This window comes from Maylandia zebra, linkage group LG17 (genome assembly GCF_041146795.1).
Source record: "Maylandia zebra isolate NMK-2024a linkage group LG17, Mzebra_GT3a, whole genome shotgun sequence".
NCBI classification, from domain to species: domain Eukaryota; kingdom Metazoa; phylum Chordata; class Actinopteri; order Cichliformes; family Cichlidae; genus Maylandia; species Maylandia zebra.
In genome coordinates, this window is record NC_135183.1 from 38,350,504 (window position 1) to 38,375,683 (window position 25,180).

The following is a 25,180-nucleotide window of genomic DNA, read 5'->3' on the forward strand; positions in this document are numbered from 1 at the left end:
CAGTCACGTAGCAACTGAGAAAAAATGTTCGCAGTAGAAGAAGAAAAGCCGGAAGCGCTGCGGATGTTTTGGAAAACAGTCGGCTCTGGGGTAGGGAAACTGAGCTGTGTAGGAATGTGACGTTTGCTCACATTTGACTTACTTTATGTCCCTGAAACAACGAAAGCGACCTCTTCAGACAGTAAGGACGACATGTAGCGTGTACGGCTGCAGTTTGCTGCTGCTTCTTCTTCGTGTACGAGATTTAACGAGCTAACGGTAACATTTAACTTTAGACTGCTGTGAGTTACGAGTTTAACACTCGGCTTAACGCGGCAATATTTTATAGTATTAGGACGCGTTTAAGAGAGTAAAATGCGTCTTTTAGTTTAGTTTCGTTTTATGTCAGGGTGACGTGTTGCTTTAAATCAAGCTTGATTTTTGTGTTTATATTAACCGGAAACGTTATTTCCTCTTTAACATCGCCTTCCCAGGAAAATGCCTAAAAAGGCCAAAAAGAGAAAGCACAAGAAGTCGTCTTCGTCCTCAAGTGAAGAAGACGAGAGGGTAAGGTTACAGCGTTTGTGTACTGTAGTTGACTTTGCTGCTACATGACATGAATACTGTCCAGTCACAACAATGATTTATTGAACACACGCGTGGGAGATGTATACAGTGTCATCCTCTGCATAGATCTCAACTAGGTAGCACACAGCATACTGTTTTTATATATCAGGGTTCAGCCCCTTCATAAGCATATATCCTAACATGCATCAGTTGCACTTAGATACACTTCCTTTATTGACAAGCTTCTGTAAGACTTAAAGAGCTGTCTCAGCTGTCTTACACTTCAGGTGTTTCCCGCTGTGCTGCTCTCTTCATACTCATCTGTGGCACATCCTGAGTACATACTGTACTAACCTTTGCTGAGCAGGCACGTATGCAAGTTACAAGCAGAACGTTTCTTCTAAGGCCCTAAGCTTTGCACGTTCAATAGCTTCTAGGTTAATATGTCACTAATAAAAGCCCTGTTGTATAAAAATATATTTTCCACAATACGTGTGTGTTAGTGAGAGGGATGTAAGAGTGACGCTGGATGAGTTTACATGCCTGGGTTAACCATCCAAATCGAGGGATAACGCACAAGAGAGGTGAAGAGAGAGTGCAGAGAGAGTAAGTTTGAGTAAGAAATAAGATAAATAAAAGTAGTCCAAACTCATTTTGATTTAAAAGCCAAGGAAGCCATAAAAGTGGGTTTTCAAAGGGTTTTGAAAGTGTCCAATGTTGGGGAGGTCCTGATGTGAGGGGCAGTTTGTTCCACAGTTCAGGAGCAGTCACAGCAAAGGCTCGATCTCCTCTGTGCTTTAATCTGGACCTTGGGACAGCTAGGAGCATTTGATCTAACCCTGATGACAGACTGACGCCAGAGTAAAGACTATTACAAAAGTCAAGGCGAGATGAAATGAAGGCATTAAGGAGGGGAGAAAAAATAACTTCACCCAGACTGAGCTCCTGATGGGAGAGCAGTTTGAGAACATGTGTGTGGAGCATGTATTCAACTCGAGAAAGAGAGAGTGCCCTTTCACCTCTTTTTAAGAAAAAGTCAACAATCCTGAAGTCGACGCAGGTGACCTTGAGGAAGTAAGATGATGAGGCAGAGCCGTCTTGTAATCTGGGAGAATTTGTTGTTCCAACTTTGGCCCTGAAGCTTCCAGCTGGTGAGGGGAGGCAGCATGAAGATAGTGGGTGTTTGGGTTTGGTTTAGGGCGACGAAAACTGCATCCCAATTCCCAGTGGCACTAGGACAAGACAGGAGGCGTGGCTGGAGGTGCCAGAGTTAAAGGTTCCTAAGATTTTCATCGGAAGGGATAAGAATTGGAACTTCAACATTATGCACTACATACTGTACATTAATGCCACTGTTTTGCACATGTCTCAACTCTGTATATTTTTATATATTTTATTTATTGTTGACTCTATTTAATTTGTAAAATATGTGTATACACACACACACACACACACGTAGAAAAACATTTAGTATACACATCCAGAAAAAATTTTTTTTGCATATACTATTATATATTGTACATATATTTATTAGTTTCAGATTTAGCCATTCGTATATTTTGCCTGTTTATGTTATTGTATTTTGCACAACTCTGTTGCTTGTGAAGCTCGCACACAAGAATTTCACTCGCATGTGCTGTACCAATGTACCTGCACATGTGATGTGACAATAAAAGTGATTTGATTTGATTTGATTTGAATTGGGAAGAGTATATCAGAGAAACGGCTCAGGTTGAGCAGTTTGGAGACAAAATTGGTTTCGACATGTGCAGCATAACTAAGCACTATCATGACAAAAACGTTCAGAATAGGAGTGACAGGGCACTGGAATATTACAAAGTTTTCCTAAAAACAAGAAGTCCCTCATGTAAAAAATATCAAGAAAAAATAAAAATTTCTTTTATTGCTTTTATTTCAGCTGTAGTCTGCCTTAATTGTTGCATTTCACAAAATGTTTCATGTTTTTTATGTTATCAGATATCCAGAGGACAATATGCAAGCAACAGTTACAAAACCGCCAAGAGGAAAGAAGTTTTAAAGAGTCAGAAAAGGTTTGATGGAATTTACATAACCATTTATTTATTTCTGCATTTTTTTAACTGGAAATTAATCGTGTTTTTATATTATTAAAAAAAAAAGTTCTTACAGCATCGTTTCTTTTTATTCTTCAAAATCTAGCTGTAAAAAGGACAAGGAAAAATCCGTTTCTTCTTCTGTTAAAGATGACTCCCAAAGCACCCGGCAGATCAAAAAACCTGTCTACAGACTGGCAAAAACACAAGCAACAGAGCAGAAACCCATTAATAAGGACAGACAATATGCAAAATCCAAACCAGACTTTGTGGCATTCCATGGGGATCATTGCTCCAGTAAAGCAAAGAATTATGTTTCAGGGAAAGATAAAAGTGTCACTGGAAGCGACATTGTGGAAAGAGGATACTCAAAACTCAGTGCAGGTGCAGTCCCTCAGAGAACAGAAACGAAGTCTAAAGGTGGGTTCGATGAAAAGTCTTCCCAGAGGAGCCAGTCCAAATTAAACAAGCCTCGAGTGGGTCCCAGTTTAGTTTCTGCTGAAGTGAAAGAACCAAGGCAGGATGTGCAGAAGAGGAACTGCAGAACTGAGGACCCACCGAGGACTGGAAATCACAGCAGGTATATCAAGACCAGCAAACCTACCTCCTCCACCTCTGCTATAGAGATGTGTCAAAAGCATGAAAAAAAGGAGTTAAAGCCCCAAAGAAGTTTCTATAAAGATGATGCAAACACGTCTTCTGCCTCCATCTTAAAGAAGTCTTCCACTTCAGCCAAACACAGTGCCTCGGAAAGCAGCTCAAAGGTAAATTTCACATCAGTGTCCCGTGGTAAAGTTCAGTCATCATCAATTCCAAAGCAAATCCTGGCACATTATCGAGAACCATTAGAATGTTTTATTAGGCTCAGATATAAATACACCATCATCTGCATATAGGGCCACTTTGTGGTCTTCTCCACTTATATGAATACCTTTAATACTTTCTCTCTGTCTTAACCATTGTGCAAGTGGCTCTATATATAAGAAGAGGAGCAGACATTACAAATGCTTATCACTACACTGTTGATCTTCCCTGAGATTACTATATGCCTCCCTTCTTAATAGGCCTCAGAAATGTACTCAAATTGTACTTTTTGTGATGTTAATATCACAACTACCCTCATCAGTCCATTTTTAGAAGACTAGTAGTATGCCCTTTTGTAACCCATTCTTTTCAGCTTCTCACGTTCTGATGCTGCACGTTTTATTTTCGATAATATCTTACTTCTTTAACCAGACTTGAGCCCCTTTTACATTAAATGAGACCATCTTGATGTCCTGCATGATCGTATGGTGAAAATGTGCTAAATGCTTTTCTTTAAACTTGTGCATGGACAGTTTCTCTCCCTCAGAAAAAATAATGAACTCAAACATTGAATAAAAACAGAGATTAGGAAAAATACAATAAAAACAAAAATAGTCCTTCCAAGAAGAAACGAGCCTTCTACACCCTAACAAGTTTGTGTCTAACATCCTGACTCAGGATCTAATTTTTGAACATAGTTATATATTTTTAAAAAACTCCACAGTTATTACAAATAGAGAGAGAGAAAAGAGAAGTAAGAAGCCGAGTTAACGACTCTACTAAGTAATGTGACCATAACCATGATGTAATATCAGATTTGTAAAACAATCTGAACTCTTCAGTCGTCAGTATCTCTCCTGAACATCCGAAGCTTCTCTGCAGCGGATGCGTTGGCTTTCTTGCGTATGATCAGGCGTCACTCCGGCTTGGTGACCGTGCGCGGTGCGCCAAGCGGACGGCAACTGAATCTCTTCCTGCTGTCGGGTTGCTGTGGGGTTTTCGCGCGGTGATATTCGTTGCGTCTTTTGAAGACCTCATTAGGGTAGTCGTGGTCCGCAAAAATCGTACCCTTCATAGAGCACCTCCTTCTTCTGCCATGCGCTCCAAAGAACATCTTCTTTCGTATGGGAGTCCCCAAACTTCACAATGGATCGGGGCTTTTCGCGGTCAAAGCGCAATGTGCTGTCTGGTCACTGGGAAAGCCCAGCGTGTTTTTCAATTAATTGTCAAAACATGTAATTATGTCGGCCCTTTCTTAATCTTCACATATTCCATATATCCAAAGGTTGTCTCTGCGCGCTGCTTCTAGGCTAGCTTGACGTCCCGTCTCTTATTTAATGACGATGCCGCCGGTAGCGCCGTCTCAGTCTCTTCATTCGTCCCTCTGCCTCTTCCACTCTAGCATCAACTCCTCTTAACTCACGTTTAATATCCGCCTGTTGTTGGTTGTTGTCTTTTCTGAAGTCGCGTAGCTCTTTCAGGATATTCAGGAGGGTGGGCTCAGCTGTATCCATGCCCTCCGTGGCTAACCTTGGGTCAGGAGAGTAGCTCCAATCCACGTGGCTTTTCTGTTTCCTCATCTGTCGGAGTTGTGACTCTCTTACTTCTTGTGACTACCCCCGTTTCCATATTTAAAAGCAGTCTCCACTATTATAAGAAGATTAGCCTCGTTTAAACCATACAGGGACAAAACAAAACAAAGCCTGTCGTTAAGAACCGGAAGTTCTTAGCGATTAATTCTAGCTATGCAACGAACCCAAAGTTGCTCAGATCTTAAACCAAGGTTAAAATTTGATGGCAGGCCTTCTGGGTATGGGCAGCTCCCGCAGACACCTGATACCAACACTGACCAGGTAACATCACTCATTTAATGTTGATCCATGCTCAGTCATCTGGACCTAGCGTCTTCAGTGGGAGTCATCCAAGTGACTTCTTCAGTCTCAGCCGACTGCAGGTTTTCCCAACCTTATCAACAGTACATTTCCACAATAAACCAGCCCACCGAATGAACAATCGTTCAGTGGGCTGGTTTCAGTTCATATTGTCCACATGAACAGAATCAGCCTTTTGGGATCACTCATTTAAAACAGTAAGAAAGAACTGAAGGATAGATGTTTGTTTTTAAATGGATGGCTTTTCCACAGATACAGGTGGTTGAAGAGCTTCATCTTGCCCGCTCTGAGAAGAGATTGGAGGTGAATGTCCTGAAGAGCTACGGGGAACTCACCGCTATGGACATAGATTGTCCCGAAGAAGGACCTGCAGGTACGTAAGCGTCGTCTCTTTCCTAAAGACGTCCCAATTTTGTACACTCATCATGTGTTAAATTTTAAATCACACTTTGAGGAGTTTTTGGTTATTGTTTCAAAATTTCAATTAAGTATGTCAACTTTCAACTCACTAATTCAAACATCTGTAAGTGACAAAACTGAAATAAAAGCCCAAACTTTCAACTTGTGGCAGAAGCAATTTAACACATCTAACCCACTCGTAACTTGATCCATGGTTTGACTTTTTTTAATTAATCCTTGTGTGACACATAAAGATTACGATATAAGCATCTGATTTATATATTTTAACATCTGACTTATGGATTTAGTTATTAATCTAACAAAATGGATAACTGATAAGACAACTGAGATGCTCAGCTCAAGTTAGTCTTAAGTAGTTTCTGAAATCGAGTTTCCACAAAACAATTATGTGGAAAGTAATATTATTTTTTGTGTTATTTTATTTATTGTTTTGATCATTTAAAAATAACCAAGAAATTACTTGATTCAATCCAATGTTTTTTTTCTTCACAGGCAGAAACTCGTCTCAGCAGGACCTAATCCTTGTTCTCGACACAAACATTCTCCTCAGTCACCTGGATTATGTGAAAAAGATCCGCTGTCATGGCCTCGGAGGTGTTTCACACTATAATTTGCTATTAAAGCAGTAACTAATACTAACGGTGTTTTGTAGAATGATTTATAATATTTCATGTTGTTAAGATTTTTTCAGTCATGAGTTAAATGCTTACGTTATCTTCAAGCAGTGTATTTAGCCTTTTATCTTGAAAATTGTCCCCATAGAACAGCGTATTGCATTTTTGCTTTCCCTAACATAACATAATTTAGTTTTTAGACTCTATGATCACGCATCTGCTCCCAAAGAATGATTTCATTCCAGGATCAATACAGTTGCAAGAGAACTGAAGAGAAATTTTTAATTTAAAAAAACGTTATGATCGCTTCCACATTGTCAGATTGTATTTTTATGGATAAACTAATCAGTACTGTCTGCTTGCTCTGTGTTTACTTCATGTTCTGTTAGGCCTGGGCTTCCCCATTATCGTCATCCCCTGGGTGGTGCTTCAGGAGATGGACTCCCTAAAAATGGGAAGAGGCCTGTCAGGCTCCGTGGCCCACCTGGCGACTCCAGCCATCTCTTACATTTACAAGTGTTTGAAGAGCCGGGAACCTCGGCTGTGGGGCCAATCTATGCAGCAGGCCGCAGAGAGCAGCAGTGAGTGGAAACTTTGTCTCTATTACACATCCATTAGCCCATGTGAGAGCTGCCTGATAGGCTGTTGGGTGAATTGTTGACTTGATAAATAAATAAATGTCACCGTCACCCTCAACAACAGCGAGCACATGAAAACCTTCTATCCATTACAAAGGAACGTAACCGTTCCAATGTTACCAGCATGACAAGCAGATCCCACCTGAGATGTTTTCCACGTGCCACAGTGGAGGAGGTGCCCTAACTTCTTCTTGTTGCATGATGAAACTCCACTTGGAACCTTGTTAACATCCAACCATGCAAAATATGATTTTTTTGCCATTTTTCAAGTGGTCTGAAACTTTTGGTCGGGACTGTGTTTTGTCATTGCTTGACGCCTCTGCACAGACACTAGGTGGCACTAATGCTGAACTCTTTCTCAAGAAATTAGTCACCATAATATACATTGTAAATATCTCAAGGGCACATTGTATCCGTGCATTCATTGCTGTGTCGATATTTTGTTAGATTTTAAACAAGATCTGACAAAGGAGATGAGGAAGAAATGTTTTGGGTTTATTTTGGAGCCTCTACGCCTTCAGTATCTCTTTTAAAACAGGCATGAATTCTCCATCTTGTGTTTTCATTGTTGAGTCCTCCTGGTGTTTAACAGCGTCATGTCTTGTCCTTCTGTCCCTCTCTCTCTTCCTGTCTGTCTCCCCTTGTATGCAGATGGTCTGACTGCTGAGAATAACGATGACAGAGTGCTGCAGTGCTGCCTGCAGTACCAGAGGCTGTACCCAGAGTGTGCTCTCACCTTATGCACGTGAGTTATCCCTCCTCCCCCCCTACAGTAAACTGCTGCTGCTGCAGAGTGTGTCCTCTGCTGATAATGCACATGCATGTGACTGTGAGTGGGTCCAGCCAGATAGTTCCAGTTGGGATGAGAGAAAGAAAGCGAGGGCCAGACAGCTATTGGCAAAGAATAGATGTGCTGAGCACGGGAATGTGAGTTTAGTTTAGCAACTTATTGGCTCCGATTTTATGACGCAGCTATTTTGTTTTGTTTTCATCATTTTGACCTATTTCACGGCGCTGTTTCCTGCTGTAGTCATCGATTGTTTTGCTAAATCAAATTAGCGGGCAGACAGCGCTTCAGTGTCGCACAGTGAATTGATAATGAGTGTGGATGTCTGTGAAAATAAATAGTCTTAATGCCTTATCACTGCCCCCTGATTAAAAACATGCTTCTATTCTGTCATCTTCAGCAATGATAAGAATCTGTGCAGTAAAGCCCTCCTGAGTGGGGTGAAGGCACTCTGCAAGACTGACTTGGAGGCAGAGGTTGGGAGATCCAGACATGGTCTTCAGATCACTGGAGGCATTCAGGCTTCTGTGCCACCGAGCAATAACCCTCAGGTCTTATCACCAACGCTGAGCACGAGGTGCCCACCGGTTCAGCCACATGGTCAAAAGAAAGCGGGCTTTTATGTGGGAGTCCTACACAAAGGTGAGCTGGAGGTTAATGTGTTGCTTCATCATCATGCAGTAGTTAATGGCACATACTATCTATGTACTAGGAATCCCCCGCAACACATGCACTTCCTGTTTTCCTTCCCTCCCTTCTTATATTAACTGTACACAAGAAGTACACAGAGTTAGTATTACAGATGTTCATTTCTAGTCATTTACTCGTATGTGCTCTGTATCTACTGCCTAAAATCACTCAAACATATAAAATACTTGTATGTAACTGATCACAGAAAGCAAGCAGCTCAGTGAAGGAGACGAGGAGAGGACACTAAGGGACCTCAGCGGATGCATTTCTGCATTAGAAGACTGTCTGAGGGAGGTGCTGTCTGACGTTTTGCAAGTGGAGATGAAGGCTGCTTATGATGACCTCTGGCTTGAGGTAAAATAAATAAATATGGGGAATTTCACATCACTGACACTAAAAACACAGGTTCATTAGTTAAATGTTAGGTTGTATCAATATGCTGTTATAATATAAGAAGTTACTTTAGATATGGGTACGGTGATTGATGAGCTCCTCATAAGTGACACGTTCATTCTGTAAATAAAACTGTAATGTAAGTAATTGGTTCATGATATCATTCTTTGCATTAACAGATCGTTTATTTAAAGCCACCGTGGACACTTCAGGATGTCTTACAGTGTATAAAAAAGCACTGGATTGCTGTTTTTGGCCACCTCACCCATCGGAGGAAGGAGCAAACTGTTTTAAAGCTCATCAAATTTTTCAACTCCGGTAAGCACAAATATAGGTGAAAATATACTCTTATATACTCAGTGGTTACGAATAGTGAGTCTGTTATTAGCCTTATTTTGGAGTCTTGTGTGGTGATTTGAAGATTTAACAGGCAGCATTGTTGTGAAGGACATCACGTCTGTTTCTTGGATCTCGCAGGCTTGATAGAATCAGACATTCTAGATGAAAACATGATGACGACAGTTTCCTAGGAGCTTGTGTCCATATTCCCCTGAGAGTAAACAGCAGAATTTAATGTGTATAAAGGCAAATACTATGTAATTATTGTAGCTCTGTAGTCATTTCAATGTTATAAACTGAAGCTTCTGATAGTCAGTTTGCCATATAAGCAATGTTTGAAACTGACGAGCTGATTATTAGCTCATCAGTTATGCAAAAAGTTACATTGTTAGGCGATGAAATGTCCAATTTCCGATACTCTGCATTATTTGTATAGAAAACGGTGCTTTCCCTGCACCTTGGCAGAGAGCGGTGGTGAAATACTGAGTCATCCCTCGAATGTAAGCCGTCCACCGTGGGGGTGTGATGTTGTCCGCCCTGCACTGTGCTAGAACCCTAAAGAACTGCGTGCAGAATCAGGTCATTTGCTAAAGTAGGAGACGGAAATGTGGGTCAGAAAGATGCTGAGTCGCCCACTGCAGCACTTCTGGGTCTTACTGCTGGATCCCCTTTGTGTATTCTCACAGTGCTGAATGTGTGTGTGTGTCTGTGTGTGTGTGTCTGTGTGTCTCTGTTTCTCATGCTCTGTGTCCACCTGTGTTTAGCTGCCCAATAATTTTTAATCCAGGCAAGAATGTTAATAGATTAAACAGTGTGGTTTTGTCCTTGCTGTGTGTTTTTGTGCGTGTTTGTGTATCCTTGGTTCACATGCTTGATTTCTTGGTACCACGCAGCCTGGCTCTGTGCCAGGAAGCTGAGAGAAGGGCGAGCAGAAGGAGGAAGTGAAGGCTGGATGGACTGTATCTGAGGCTAAGAACAAATCTGGGAGTGGAAAAGTACTGCATGTGATTTTCGTGTGTGTGTGTGTGTGTGTGTGTGTGTATTCATATCTTTGTGGGGACCAAAAATTGGAAGTTTAGTATACTTGGGGGGACCAACAGCTGTTATGGAGACCAAAATCCTGGTCCCCAAAATGTGGTTTTAGTGTCAGGGTTACAATTGGGTTGTGGTCAGGTTTAGGGAAAGCATTATGGTGATTAGATGTTTGTTTTTTAAAAACAGCTGTGTTTGTGAGGACAGACTGTCTTCATACACATCTGTAAGGTAACAATATTCTCACTGTTAGGGCTACAGCTGGAAATGGAAGGATAAGCGTCCTGATAGATGTGTAGCTGTTGCTGTAAAGAATTTACTTTGTTTGTTTCCTTTGCTGTCCATACACAAATGCCAAGTTAGGTAAAGGATTTTTAAAAGAACAAGATAAATAAAGATAAAAAATAATGGAAGATAAATAAATGAGTACAAAATAAGTCAGGGAAGACAAGTGTGGAGATGTTGATGTAGATGGATGTACACGGAGCTTAATGTGCAAAGTGTCTGACATGCAAATTGCAGTTGAGGTAGGTCAGCTGTTCAGGAGTCTGACAGCAGGGGGGAAGAAGGAGCTGTTGAGTCCGGACGTTCTGGGTTTCACACTCCTAAACCTTCGTCTGGAGGGCAGAAGTGTGAACAGCCCGTGTTGGGGGTGTGTGGGGTCTTTGAGGATGGAGGCGACGCTCTGCTCTGCAGAGAGGGCAGCGGAGTCTCTGACTCTGACCTTCATATTTATAGAAAATAATGTGTTTATTGTGTAAAATGTTGACGTGCTGTAAACCTTCTTCTATGTGTGGATGTATGTTTTCTTGCACAGTATGTGCACATGCAAGCTCCCTGTCAGTCTGCGCGTCTATAGGTTTCCACCTGACTATAACAGGAACACAGCAGCTCTGCAGCAGAGCTCACTTTCATAATAGTTCAGTTTTTGTTACGTGACGTAAAACAGAGTTCATTTAGCTTCATTCATTTAGCACATTTTAGTTAGGTGAGATTAACCTTTATGTGCAGTCAGCTGATGGGCAGACTGCATGCATGCGTGCGTGTTTTCTCAGGTGAAACGGTGGAGCGTGAAGCCATCTCAGAGGTCGTTCAAGATGCCAAAGAGCTTGTGAACGCTTTTTCGAGAAGTTCAAAGCGCGTTCCACGAGCAGTCGCTGTACTGGACGACATTTTGAACAAGCTACGACCTCAGGTCAGCTCGAGCGCATTTGAAGAGTTAATGGGTTTTTGTGTATGTTGTATCGTGGTTGTGTCTGTTTGTGTCACGTATATTGTAAGGGAAGTATTTTTAAAGTCTGATAACGAGCTAAGCATTACCCATTTTCTTATTAAACATAGCAATTTGAGTTTTTTTGTTTGAAACGTATTTTTCGTATTGTTTCTCAGCCAAATCCTCCTACGGGGGGAGAATCTCCCGCCTGCGACGTTGTCATGAATGACGATGACGATAACGGAGACTCTCACCAGGAAGTGTGGGCCGTCTTTGAGAGGATCTGGTCTCACGTGTGTCAACTAAGGTGGGCATGTTTGTTATTGGAGTGTTGGGATTATACTGCAGGTGCCATATTAGGATTACTTACTAGCACATATGCTTGGATTTATTTAAATAACTATGTCACCATCAGTTCAGAAGTTAGCGTATTCTGCAGCAGCACCGTACTATGATGATAGTGTGAGAGCCAAGTGGTTCCAATTGTGGAGGAATTACAAAAAGTGTGATTTTGCCAGGACAAAAACACACTTTGGAGTTTATTTTGAAGTGTGTCTTGTTTTTCTTTCCGTTCTGCCGACCCCCTGAAATCTTTTGCTTTCTGTTTTGTTTTAGCTTGGAGGTGTTCAAAGCTCTGGGCTTTGACCCTCACACTAGGCAGTGCCTTCAGCCAGAGGGAGCTGCTCCACCACCACAGGATGCCTTGGCCTGCTTGCACAAACTGTCCTCCATGGTCTCGCAGCTGCTCCAAGCTTTCAGCAGGTATGTCACGTCAGTTAAAAAAATACCGCTGGAGGCCCCTTCCTGTTGCTTCTTTAGATTTTAGGTGTGTGCGTCGCAGTCACCGTTTCACAAATCTTACAGGTACATCTGGATCCGTGTCTTTCGGTAACCTCCACAGAGGAGTGTGATCTTGCTTAACCTGTCACGCTTTCCTCATGTTTTCACAGGTGTGTCTCACCTTTGCCTCAACAAGTAGCTTTTCGAAGAAGTCCTTTAAACGGCCACCCCTCTCCTTCCTGTGCGCATGTGTTTTATGCTGTCATTGCTCTCGGGCTTCATTCGGCACCGTAGCGCAGGCTGTAATCTCCGTGACCTTGTAGCTTTGCCTTATCGCCTTTCCCATGACGCAGCAGCCTGTGCTTCAGTGTAGCGGGAAGTTTCTGGTACGAACTCTAAGAAAAATGTCTAGAATGCACTTCTTGTGCCTGCATTGTCAGCGTGTGGTATGTTCACATGTAAGAAGCGTGTTCTTATCGCACTGGGAACGACCCGAGTCAGTCTTTAGTTTGTTCTCACGTTTACATAACACGAATCATCACAGTCGTCTGCAGCGATGCGGCTGCAGTCACGTGCTTTTAATTTGTTTTCCATTCACTCGGTTCCACTCGGAAAATTCAACAACAGCGCTTTTTCACGGAAGACATTTCACGCTGTGCAGTAGGAAGAGCTTGTGGACATAACAAAGTTAAGAATCGCCGATTTCCATTTGACCGCTTCCGTTTCCCAGAGTTGTGACTCGTAGCTCGGTGTCAACCTCGTTAATCCCACCTCGCTTCTGTGCGTGGGACACAAAAAGTGACAATTATTTGTTATCTATTTCCCGGACAGCATTCAGTGTGACATTTGGGTCTCTTTGAGGGAAGGTAACAATAAACCGCTGCCATCCAAAGGTCGAGGTGTCTCCTGATGTTCAGCCTGGTGTCAGATACAAAAACAGTGTAGAAAAGCTTTTGCTCTGGTAGTGACGCGGTGTTTGTGGTGACATAAAACAATCTGCTGTTTTAAAGTATATGAAACTTCTCACAGTGCGATATCCTGAAAGCCCCTCAAACCATTTAACCCTCCGAGCTCGTCTGTTTTTATTGTTTTTGAATGGTGGGACTTCGTTACCAGATATTACATCACGTCTAATATATGATCTGGTGAAGCTGCAGATAACATTGTACAAAAGCCTCCTGACACGTTGTGCCACAGCGGCGTCCTTTTCGAACACTCCGATAATCCTGCTTTCTCTCGAGTTTGCAGCTGCGGCGTCCGTGCGTACCCGTGGGCGTGTGCGAGGCTAATAAGAGCCACTTTAAATAGATAGTAAAGTAAACACACAGTGAATTCATCAGATGGGATACTGTCTGTAAACATCTAAGAAGGACATACCAGAATATGCATAATGGCCGAATAACACGAGTGCTTTCAGTCCAGAGAAAAGCTGGAAACAAAAATGGGAACTTCTGTCACACTGAGTGATATTGCTGTGAATGCATTTCCACATTAGTGTGAAGCATGTCGAGTCAGGTCACGATTAAACAATCTTAAACTTGATGTCTGCCAGCATGACAAATATTATAAATATGAATCACTGCAGGATTTGCATTCCTGTGGATTATTATTAGCAGGAATCTGCATGTTTGTGTGTAAATCTGCGCCAGTCCGTACACATGCATGTGTGTATTGGGCTGCACGAACATGGTTGCCTAGGAGACAGCCGGGCTCATTTTCATGTGTTTGAGCAGAGCTATGAGTCATTCCATGCACGCTATCGCGCCGTCTTCCTCTTTTTCATTTTTCTCATTCTGCATATACTAGATATGGATAATTTAGGACACTGTCATTTCCTATCATTTTCTCCTATTTCCTATCCTTCCACCCTCGTTGCTCTGCTGCCGTTCCTTGCTGTCTTCTTGTTTCTCGCTCTGCATTATCCCCGTGTGCGTCAGAGTAATGCACTTAATGACAGTGCGGGTTTGCATTTTATGCAGATGCACGGTTGTGGATGAATGCGCGGATAATATATGGAACTGCAAACTCATTTTGTCTGGCACAGTTTTAATCTGAGCAAATTCGTGCAATCGCAGAAGAACATTACACACCGGTTAAAACCATCCTCCAAATATTTGGTGGTCGTCTCCCTTTGGCCATAAAATCAGTTCAAACCTGTCAGAGACGAGCGCTGGGCCTTTGGGTTGCGCACACAGTGTTTCTGGGGGGCTTTTTGTGATGGTTCATGAACCCGAGCGTTTGTTTTTCCTTTTGATATTTAGCCTTTATTCAGATATTACTTTGTTGAAATCATGTAACGCGCTGTACAGGTCCAGGGACTCACTGCTGTGTGTGCTTTATAGGCTGCCGTCGTGAAATAGGGGTGTGTGCTGTGGTTTCCTTTCACAGCCATGTGAACGCATGGACGGTTAACTCGTGACACTAAATTGTGACAGCGCTGCTGCCTCTGTGTTAGAGGACAGACTCCAGGGCCCCAACCCTGAGCTGGCTAATCAAAACTGAAACGTATCGATCCCAGTGGGACTTTCTTGTAACAGAGATCAGTTCTAACATTGTGTTTTTCTGTTTTCAGTGTCTTGTTATCAGCTCCCGGCTTAGAAGAAGTCCAGACACTGCTCAGCATCATCAACTCCAACAATGTCAGTGGCATATGACAATTATTGGTACACAATTAGATGCACTGGACTTTGCCATGCTAAGCGCTTCTTAATGTGCTGTTTTCTTTTAGCTCAGATAAACTGCTTTCTGTTTCAGATAGTAACTGAGAATTCCAGGTTAACCGCCAAAAGCCTGCTCGACTGTTTTTCACAGCCGGACTACAGGTAGGGAATATTCATCTACATAACATAACTGTATTTTTATTGTTAAATGTAAATGGCTGCTTTGGAGCTTGGTAAAAGCGTGACGTGGCTGCGCACATACTCAGTGATGCGTGCCATTAGCTATAACTTTCTTCTTACCAGGTATTGTATTCAAGCATGTTCTCGAAATTCTTGCGCTCTTTGTTGCAGCGTGTCCAGGCGAGTAGCTGTTACAATGACTGTGTCATGCCAACATTTCCAAACAGTCGTGCAACTCATTGTTAATATAGTTCCTTGGGGAAAAATCTGTTAGCCATACCTTAGCAACCACTAAGCTGCTAGCTTATCGGTGCAGTTAGCGTGTCCTTGTCAGTTGCAGAGCCATAACTACACGCGTCTCACAGGGTGAAGCCTTAACAGGAGATCAGTGTTTAGTAACCCGGCGGCTTCATTTGAATCTTGGAGATGTAGCAGTGCTCCTGTGCAGTCTCATAGAGTAAAAGAAGGGTCACAAGTGAATTGAGTTTTGTGTCACCTCATTAAGCTGCCTTTGGATTCAAGAGCTTATTTTAACCTGAGCTCTATCTCACTGTTATCTGTTGAGATGTAAATTTGAAGTAGGTCGGACTTTCAAGGAGCCTGATGAAGTGCTGAGCAAAGGGCTAAGTTCAGGACTACGCACAGAGCAACCTCTGCCCTCCTTTTATATCGTGTAACGTGACACATGAGCTTTACATTTACGCTTTCTCTGAGATTATCTCATCAATCTTAAATGCCCATCATAAACTGTTATAAAGGGAACATATTATAGGATATAAATGTCATCATTACGTCACAGATTTTGGACCGTTTTTGTCTGCTTGTAACCTTCAACGTGGTCGAGAGTGTTTAAGCTGTGAGGTGTCTTATACACACGTACATTATTTTATCACTATGTCAGATGGATTTATTCAACTTCTGCTTGTATTTTTAAAGTTTTAATAAACAGACTTTAATCTTACATGAAAACTCAGCCACAGAAACAAGCAGAATCACTACACCCGTCAGTCCATTGTGATGTCAGCTACCATGGAAACAAGCCACAGTTTTACGTATTCAACCGTCAGTTATTTGTTTAACACTGCTGCCTGACTCTCAAAAGGTTTCTCAGATCGTGACATCACTCCAGCCGTCAATGTTATTAGGATTGGTTTTGTTTGTCTTCAGTCTATTGAACATTTATGGATCAGGGGAGGGCCGGTGTCCTGCAGGATCTCACCCTGGGTCAGCACACCTGAATGAGATGATTAGTTCATTAACAGGCCTCTAGAGAACTGCAAGACATGGGGGGGTCATTTAGCCATTTAAATCAGCTGTGTTGGATCAAGGACACGTCTAAAATCTGCAGGACACCGGCACCGAGTCCTGGAGTTCCCCACCCCTCATATAGATAATAATAATAATAATAATAACAGGGCTCTAGACTAACTTTTTGCCATGGGCGTACCGGTACGCCTAACTTTAAAAAGTTAGGCGTACCGGCACAAAAGTTAGGCGCACACAAATGTTATAATAATTTATATAATATAAAGTGTTTTTCTGGATACACTGTGCTTTTTCAGCATTCAAAGATTGATGACACCGTGTCAGAGCACTGGCTATGAATTTCAGACGGATCAGGCCTTAACTTAACAGAAAAGTTAGCAATAGTTCTTTTCCTATTACAGCTACATCCACTTCTGTCGTGCCTAGGCTGCTCACTAGGGCTGGGTATCATCACTGATTTCTATAATCCATTCGATTCCGGTTTTCAAAGTCCCGATTTGATTCAACTTAGCCTCAGACAGTCAGAAATATTATAATTCTGATCATTTATCAGCACTGACTTCTTCAGAATTGTGAACATCACAGCAGATGCCTTTGTGTGAAAGTAACTGAGAATAAAACACAGAAAAACATGAAGGAGATTTTCCTGGTCTGGCTTTTTATAGCAGATAACCTTAAAAATATTCTACAATGTTCTGCATATAAAGTTTAAATTTCTTCAGTATTGAACAACAGAAAAAACAGGCTTTCTTGTCCGAGGTCATTTAAGTGAAAAAGAAAAAGACAGCAGCCACAGCGCTGTAAACAACGGTAGACTGGTGGGTAATAAGCAAATGAATAATACAGAAAACAGAGATTGGAGACGAGAAACTGTTCTTGAAGTACAGAGAGAGAGAGCTAGCAGTGCATGAAGTGTGATTTTAATAGTCGTGGAAGCAAAACAGCAAAATTCATGACGACATTGATCAAATGTGAAGCGCAGTTTGCTGCTTCTTTTGCTGCTGGCTCAGTGGATTTTGGTTGGAGAGACAAAACCTGCAGCTCAGAATCAGTGCAAAAAGACGTAATCACAGCGCGGACCGGACGCATCAGGATCGCTGAGCTCCGACAGCGTGTCCGTCTGCGGGCCGTCGGGTGAGAAAGCCGAGAAAGATAAAGTTGATTCTGATGCGTCGGGTCTGTGTTTACGTCTTTGTGTGGAGTCCGTGTACCTGCTCTCATCTGCTGTTTGGTTGTTGTTGAAATAGTTTTGTGAGCTTTAATCTGAGAATCTGGCGTTTCTGGCAAAACACAGTAATATTTAAAAGTCGATTCAGGATTTAATGAATTGATATCGCTTTATTCAAGCTACTCACCTCCCACTTCCACCTGCACTTTCAACTGGACCACGGCCAATCATAGAGGTCCCGCCCCTTACTATCTCTGATTGGTTTAGTCCACGATAGGGGCAAAATGTGTGTCTGTTGTTGACCACAGGGAAGGTTGCAGATTTTTTTTTTTTTTTTTTTTTTTTTTTGCTACCCGAACATTTGGTCGCACAGGTGCAACCAAATATTTTTTTTTTTAGTAGCACCACTGAAAAATTTGGTCGCATTTGCGACCAAATTGGTCGCACTCTAGAGCCCTGAATAATAATAATAATAATAACTTTATTTATAAAGCACTTTCAAACAGTGCTGTACAACTATTTGAAACTACAGAGATAAATAAAATAAAAGCGATACACGGCAATACAAGTAAAAAACAGTAAAAATTTAAAAACTAAAAGCCATAGAATTAAGACGTAAGATAGGGTGAACAAATGTGTCTTCAACTTAGTTTTAAAAACCTCCACACAGCATGCCTGCCTAATATCTTGAGGGAGGTTGTTCCATAGAAACGGGCATGAAAAGAAAAAGCACGCTCTCAGATTTTCTGGCTCTAGGAACCTTTAGAAGGCCAGAGTCCTGAGATCGGAGAGCGAGAGAGGGAGAACATTATATATAATATATACATTAGGTGAATGTGCAGTAGTAGCATGTATGCAGCAAGCAGGTGATTTCTGTACATCATCTGGATGGCTTGGGGATAGAAGCTCCTCTTGAGTCTCTCTGTCCTTGCCCGGAAGATGCGGAACCTTCTACCAGATTGCAGAAGTTGGAACAGTTTGTTGCCTGGATGGGACGGGTCCTTCAGTATCTGCTCTAGTCCGGCATCTCCTGGTGTAGGTGTCCTGAAGCGGGGGGAGAGCAATCCTGCAGCAGCGTTCTGCTGTACGGATCACTCTCTGGAGAGCTTTTTGGTCCTTCACACAGCTGTTCCCAAACCACGATGTGATGTTCTGTGTGAGGATGCTCTCCACAGCGCCTGTATAGAAAATCCTGAGGATCTCTGGAGAGACCCTGAACTTCCTCAGTTGTCGTAGGTGATACAGGCGCTGCCTAGCCTTTTTGGTCTGGACCTGAATGTGGGCAGCCCATGTCAGGTCTGAGGAGATGTGGACACCGAGCTACTTGAAGGATTCGTCTGATTCTGGCTATGTTCCTCAATCTTTGTTATCTCTTTTACACGAGACTCAATTTATGACACTATCATCAATTTTCAAGATGAGATTTTAGGACAAGTGCTGAAAGTTTTGAGGCCGAGATGACTCGAGGTTTTTTCGTTTGGTTTTTTTGATGTTTGGTTTTTTTGCCGTCAGAATTGTTGTCTGAAGGCCAACAAGGAGACCCAATGGATTTACTTTACCAAGTGGATCATCACGGCCTTACTGTATTGATCCATTTGATCGACCTTTGTTGTTATTATTTATTTTATTTTATTTTCAGTTGTTACAGACGGGACAGACATGACTGAGGGATAGGAAAGGGAGAAAGAAAGATGAAGGAACAGAAAAACAGAGGGGAAGTGGGACAGTGAGAAAGGAAACTTAAAAAAAAGAAAAAAAAACTCCTGGATCACCTGTTGAGAGAGAAAAATGGCTCGTTTTGTGATCTTGCTTATTGTGTCATCAGAGCTGAGAGCATTATCAGATGACTTTCCTGTATTTCAGTGACTTTCTTGCCTGGAATAATCATGTGAAGTCAGATGTTTTATTTAGTGTTTAAAGGCAGCTTGTGCCGTGTCACTTCCCAGAAGAGCTCTGCAGGCACTTGGCAGTCGCATCGTTCTGGCTTTTGTTGCCACAGATCGTCACTGACAGGCTCTTTGTTTTGATCCTAAATGTTTTATTTGTTACATTCGCCGTGAACCAATCTAGGACTTCACTTAGCGAGCGCAGTGTTAAATATTTGATTTCTTTGTTGAGTGCAGTGGTATTATGTCACGAGTTATATAAGGCCTTGGGAGGCGCTGGTTTCAGCTGATAAGATTTTACTGTGTCAGGTTAAATAAAACGTGTTCTGTGTTGCTTATCGTTCTCGATAACATACTTTTTATAACACTATAAAACACATTTAAAAATAATCAGTGATAGGTCTGTTACTCTGCACTGGCACAGAAGCACCAGGAATAAGGGTACTGCTTTCTGTTATGTGATATAGGAATGCCATTGTGTGTTTAGTAAGAAAGGATATTGTGCAAATCGAGCACAGAGCTTGTGGGCAGTCACATGTGCTTCTGAAAGACATCTAGATTTTGAACAAAGAGGCAAATGTTTGGCAGATTTTGAGCTGCTGGTAGCGTGGGAGGATGCAATTGAGGAAGCATTTGAGTGCTAGTTGACCGATGCAGCTGTCTCAGGGCCTTAACACAAACCAGTGACGCACTCTGGGGCCTGATCAACCCTGGCAGGGCCTCCTTGGATGAGGGTGTCTGGCGATAATGGCCGAAACACCCGATGAATCCAAGGTCCGCTACTGACGATGTGTCCCACATTTTAATATGATAATCTAGATCAGATCTCTAATCCCTAAAGCTAACCAAGGAAGGTAAAAATGGCAGATTATTTTGGGTGAAAGACCGAAACACCCTGTGAAGTTGAGGCACATGACGATGTGTCTCGCTGGTAACGTTTCTGGGCTGCATTTCCTCATAACAGCAATACCTGAAGACCTTCTCCAATTATCAGGGATTGTAACTTCCAGTCCTGTTACTGAATGAATGTGATGTCCTGCGACTCAGCTCAGTTTGCCTTCTGTTGAAATCCACTCAGCTCCAAGAAATATTCAAATCCACACAGCCCTGCTTCTGCTCTTGTTTGAAAACATCTGTTTTGTTTTCATGGAGTCATCGGTCTGATGATGACACCACACCTGGATTATTTTTCACTCGCAGACGTGCCGTCAGGTTGATGCCCGATGGCTTTTAGTGCAGAGCAGCGTGCCTGTTGGTTACCGCAGCTGATAATCGAATGACTCTGTTATCACAGAGTGCTTGTTCACACATTAGCCACGTCCATGTTTAACTTTCATATCGTTTCTGGCATAATACGCTGACTCACTCGACAGATTTAGCGGTGGCTCCTTCTGGCGTCGTCTCATGTCATGAAATTTACACATTAGTTTTATGTAACTCGGTCACACGGAGCATCCAGAGGGAAACGCCGCTCTGCCGTTTCGTAAGCCTGTGGGGAACAGCACATCGTTCAGCACAAGAAAGCCTCGGGCGTTCCATTAGTTAACTTTCTGTTCATTATACTCGAGTGCTGCTGTGTGTCTGATAAGGCAGATCGGTCTCCTTCAGTAATAGAAGCTTTTATTTTGCCCTCTCGTGCCTGATGTTAGTGAAATATGAATCTTTGTTTTCATGTGTTGCATTAATTTGAACGCACCGCCTTCGCTTGCTCTTTATGTTCATCGGACACTTTAAAAAATCTTCTTATTGATCAGTAATTAGAATTCTTTGTCCGCATCACAGTGACAAAGAAAGATTTCTCTGTGCTTGTTGGCAGGACCGGTGAGGGGAAAAGGGAAACATGGATATAAATGCAACCATTTTCGTCTTTATTGTTACTGTTGTGATGCTTTTTGCTCAGATGCAAGATCCTAAATGTTCTTAGCGCCATCAGAGGGGATGGAATACAATCGGAGGCTTTCTGCTCCTGCTAATCACATGATGCTCTGCTTTAGAACATCACATCATCACGTGGTCCTATTTTCAGTTGAGTGCAAATCATTAGTGTCTCCCGGGGACATGCATTAACTACCTGTCAAACACATGTAGGCCGTTATGTAACACAGCAGCCCTTCCCTGTGTACACACTGTCGATGTGACAAACGTGTCGCAGTAGTTTGTCAGTGGAAACACTTTGAGGGAAGCTTGTCTGTCCATGGCGCGCTCTGGAATGCAAAACCAGCCCAGTTGCCACCAATCAGCACATCCTGGGAGCAGCCTGTACCCATTTCCACAGGCTCCAAAAACACACAGCTGCACCCTGGGGTGAGGGACGGGAAGTGGATGGATAGCAGTCAGCAGATTCCTCTCCTTCCTGCAGTTGCACAATCATCTAGTGAAAACAAAGAAAAAAGGCCAACGAGCAACAAGCTCCCTCAGCGTCTCCGCTGCTAAGCAGCTGTTGCCAAGATTTCAGCAGCCAGTTTGCATGTCTGTGCATGCCGAACCCTCGTTATGTGCGTTTGCAACTGCCTGGATGTGCTGTACTGTAGCAGTGTTACCAAAAAAAATTAGCTCAGCTGAGGGAAATGTGCTTAAATAGCTGCCAGTGAAATCCAGAGCTTCTGGAAGCTGCCGTGTACACAGAAGCAGGATTGTCTGTTGTGAGTGGCGAGTGCGATCAGCACATCCAAAGTTCAGTGATCAAACTGTTAGCGTAGAAAAGTCTGGATTCATCCACACGGTGCCATGTTCGGTTTCATTTTCAGGCATCAATTCAAGACGACGTGTTGATTATTTCTAACTTCAACTTTCACAGTTTCAAAATTACAAATAGGAAAAAGAGCCTTAAGCAAACGTTGGGGCACCTCGTGGTGTGTGCACGGCACCACTCTGTTAGGTGACTGTCAGCTTTTAAAGGTTTTGAGTGCCTTCGGGTTATTTAGGGGTTTTTTGGGGGGTGGAGGGCTGCAGTGCAAAGACTGAAACTAACCCACTGAAGGAGCAATGTGAATGGTACTCATGGCCATTGATCAGTGGTCTTTGATCAATGGTTGCTGATCAATGATCATGACAATTTGCATATTAATAATCAAGGAACTGACCTCAGAGCCCATTGTTCATTCAGTGGTGCTGGTGTCAGTCAGTGTGCAAATGTCCTGTTTATAAGGTTGGAAACCTGCAGTCAGCTGAGACTGAAGACGTCACCTGATGATGATGAAACGTTCTGCTGGTGGACGGCGAGGACGTGTCTAAACCTTTAGCTTTTGTTTCTAGAGACAACACCTTGTGAATTATCAGGTTTGGTAGGATCATCCGTAGTGTTGTGATCAGTAGTGTTTAACTGTCGTTGTTTACCTACAAACCATTCTTCATCTCACCACTGAAATGTTCCCTGTGCCACTTGCTGCAACGTCTTTACTCAGGGCCCTTAGAGACTCCTGTTGTTTAGTTCATCAGTCCACAGGCTTGTTTCGATGCTCATTTGCAGACTTTTATGGGGAGGTCACAGGAACAGACTTTTCCCAATGACTCTTCCATGAAGGTCATATTTATGCCGCAGATAAGAACGGTGCAGCGCCATGCCTGACTGTGCTTCCAGGTCTTTTTAAGTGAAACAGGTTTTCCTTTCTTGCTGTCCTGTGAGCAGTTTTCTTGAAAAGTGCTGCGATCTTCCAGATCTCAACTTGACCTCCATTCCCATTGACACGATCAGGCTTAAAACATTTCATTAGCCACAGGCTTTTTGGAGATTAGATCGTTGTCCGCTCTCAACTCCTTGTCGCACACTAAGAGACATTTCTGGAGCGGGGTTCTCAGGGTTTTATGTTTAAGTTGTTTGTTGCTGATTTTTAGTTTGGTTTTTTTGTCTTTTTGAGAGCTGACGCAGTCTCTAAGGGGATGGGTTTAGGGGATAACAGGAGGAGGGAAGCTGCAGAGAGGCATTGAAGACTGCAACTCTGCTTTCTGCTCCCAGCTCTGGATAGTCACATTTCGGGGGTTTTAATAAATTTGGCCAGATTTCTAGAAATGAGAGCTGCTCCATCCAGAGTGGGATGGATGGCATCTCTCCTGAGAGAAAAAGTGTCACACACAAGGTTCCTTTTGTAAAGCTTAGCCCATCTTAAACACTGTGTACTGGTGGAGAGTGCATTCCTGTGACCAAAGTGCCGTACGTTTGACACCTTTCTGTTGAAATGTTCAATTCAATTTTATTTATACAGGCGCTTTATATTGTAAGGTCGACCCTACAATAATACATACAGAAAAAAACCCATCAATCATATCACCCCTATGAGCAAGCACTTTGGCGACAGTGGGAAGGAAAAACTCCCTTTTAACAGGAAGAAACCTCCGGCAGAACCAGGCTCAGGGAGGGGCGGGGCCATCTGCTGTGATTGGTTGGTGTGAGAGAAGAAAGACATGCTGTGGAAGAGATACAGAGGTTAATAACAAGTATGATTCAGTGCAGAGAGGTCTGTTGACACATAGTGAGTGAAGAAGAAACACCCAGTGCATCATGGGACTCCCCCAGTAGCCTACACCTGTTGCAGCATAACTAAGGGAGGATTCAGGGTCACCTGATCCTGGTGGATGTTCTGCACATCCTCCAGTTTCACAACACTGAACGCTTATCTTATAACTCAAAATTCACTCATCGATCTGTTTTCCATCCCAGCCTTTCAGTCTCCGTGTACTTTGTGTAAAAGCCGAACGACAGGAAAGTGTAGTTGAAGGGTTAATATCTGCCTCTGGATTATAAAGTGAACAAGTCCGCTTTAGTGGCTCTATTAGTGGATCTAATTAAACCATACAGGCAAAGCTGTGTGAGAGAGGTGGATGCCACTCCCTTCTCTGTACTCATGTCTTTCTCTGTTTTCTCGTATTCCCAGGGAGAAGCTCAGGGTGGGAGGGACCAAGTTAATGGAGCTTCAAGAGGCCTTGGAACACTGTGTTCAAGCTGCAGGTCAATACACGACGTTCCCCACGTAGCACCGTCAGGAACGTTGCTCATCAACCAAACTGATTCCTCGACGTGACAGATTCTTAACTTGAACTCAAAGCTGTCGAGTTAAAGGCGCATCTGCTCGTGCTGTGCCCGTTTCTGCCTTTGTTCTCCATCCATAAAGCTCATGTTACAGAGATAACGCTGTTTTCTGAAGGTTTGTTTAATGCTGTAACAGCTGGTTTGTATAATTCAGCAAGTACAGATTTCATTATTCTCTAATAGCTTTGCACTTGTGTCCTGAATGAGTTTTGGTGAGTTATGGTGAAATTTAGTTTATAAATATTTAAATCTATTTTAAAAAATCATATTATTTTGTTTAGAGTGATTAGTTAAATGACAAAACATTTTTACTTGAAATATTTTTTTAATAAAAATAAAACATGTACCATTTGTTATTTAAAGGCCTGCATTTATTTAGGTTTGTTTTTAAATCATTTCTGATTACCTGACAGCTTCTTACAGAGCTTAATCTGTTGACGTTGTTTAACTCACATCGATGTCGCTCTCATTCAGTATGAAGCTGACGCCTGAACATAATTCTTTAATGTAGATCAGGACAAAAACCCTTTCATGATAAACCAGCAGGTCAGTGAACAGAAAAGGACCGTTTTCACCACGAGGCTCAGGTTACATCCATAAAACACTATTTTTCTTATGAATGCTGAGATTGTTCAGTGCATTTTTTTAAGAGCCCATTTTGACATCTAAACTTATTGTTGGCTAAATTGTCAAGTAAAGAACTTTTTTTTTTTACTGTTGCTTGGTTTTGAATCACTAAAGAGACGCGTCACGTTTTCTTTCCCAAGGTAGCGT

At 42.5% G+C, this 25,180-nt stretch overlaps 1 protein-coding gene across 6 annotated transcripts; it reads left to right on the forward strand.

The window, feature by feature from the left end:
* Window positions 1-24,762, forward strand: swt1 (SWT1 RNA endoribonuclease homolog). 6 transcript variants are annotated; one of them, XM_004553836.5, is made up of 17 exons: window positions 1-90; window positions 474-546; window positions 2,524-2,597; window positions 2,725-3,382; window positions 5,567-5,687; window positions 6,227-6,328; window positions 6,738-6,929; window positions 7,638-7,731; window positions 8,174-8,415; window positions 8,669-8,817; window positions 9,036-9,174; window positions 11,283-11,422; window positions 11,617-11,747; window positions 12,056-12,202; window positions 14,793-14,859; window positions 14,975-15,042; window positions 24,252-24,762. In XM_004553836.5, exons 2-17 carry the CDS (start codon window positions 478-480, stop codon window positions 24,349-24,351), a joined length of 2,493 nt encoding a protein of 830 aa, XP_004553893.4. In that variant the 5' UTR covers window positions 1-90; window positions 474-477; the 3' UTR covers window positions 24,352-24,762. The 6 variants fall into 6 exon arrangements, with proteins under 6 accessions (XP_004553893.4, XP_004553892.4, XP_004553890.4 ...); XM_004553835.6 differs by having other exon boundaries at window positions 46-181; XM_004553833.6 differs by having other exon boundaries at window positions 58-258.
* The last annotated feature ends 418 nt before the right edge of the window (window positions 24,763-25,180 follow it).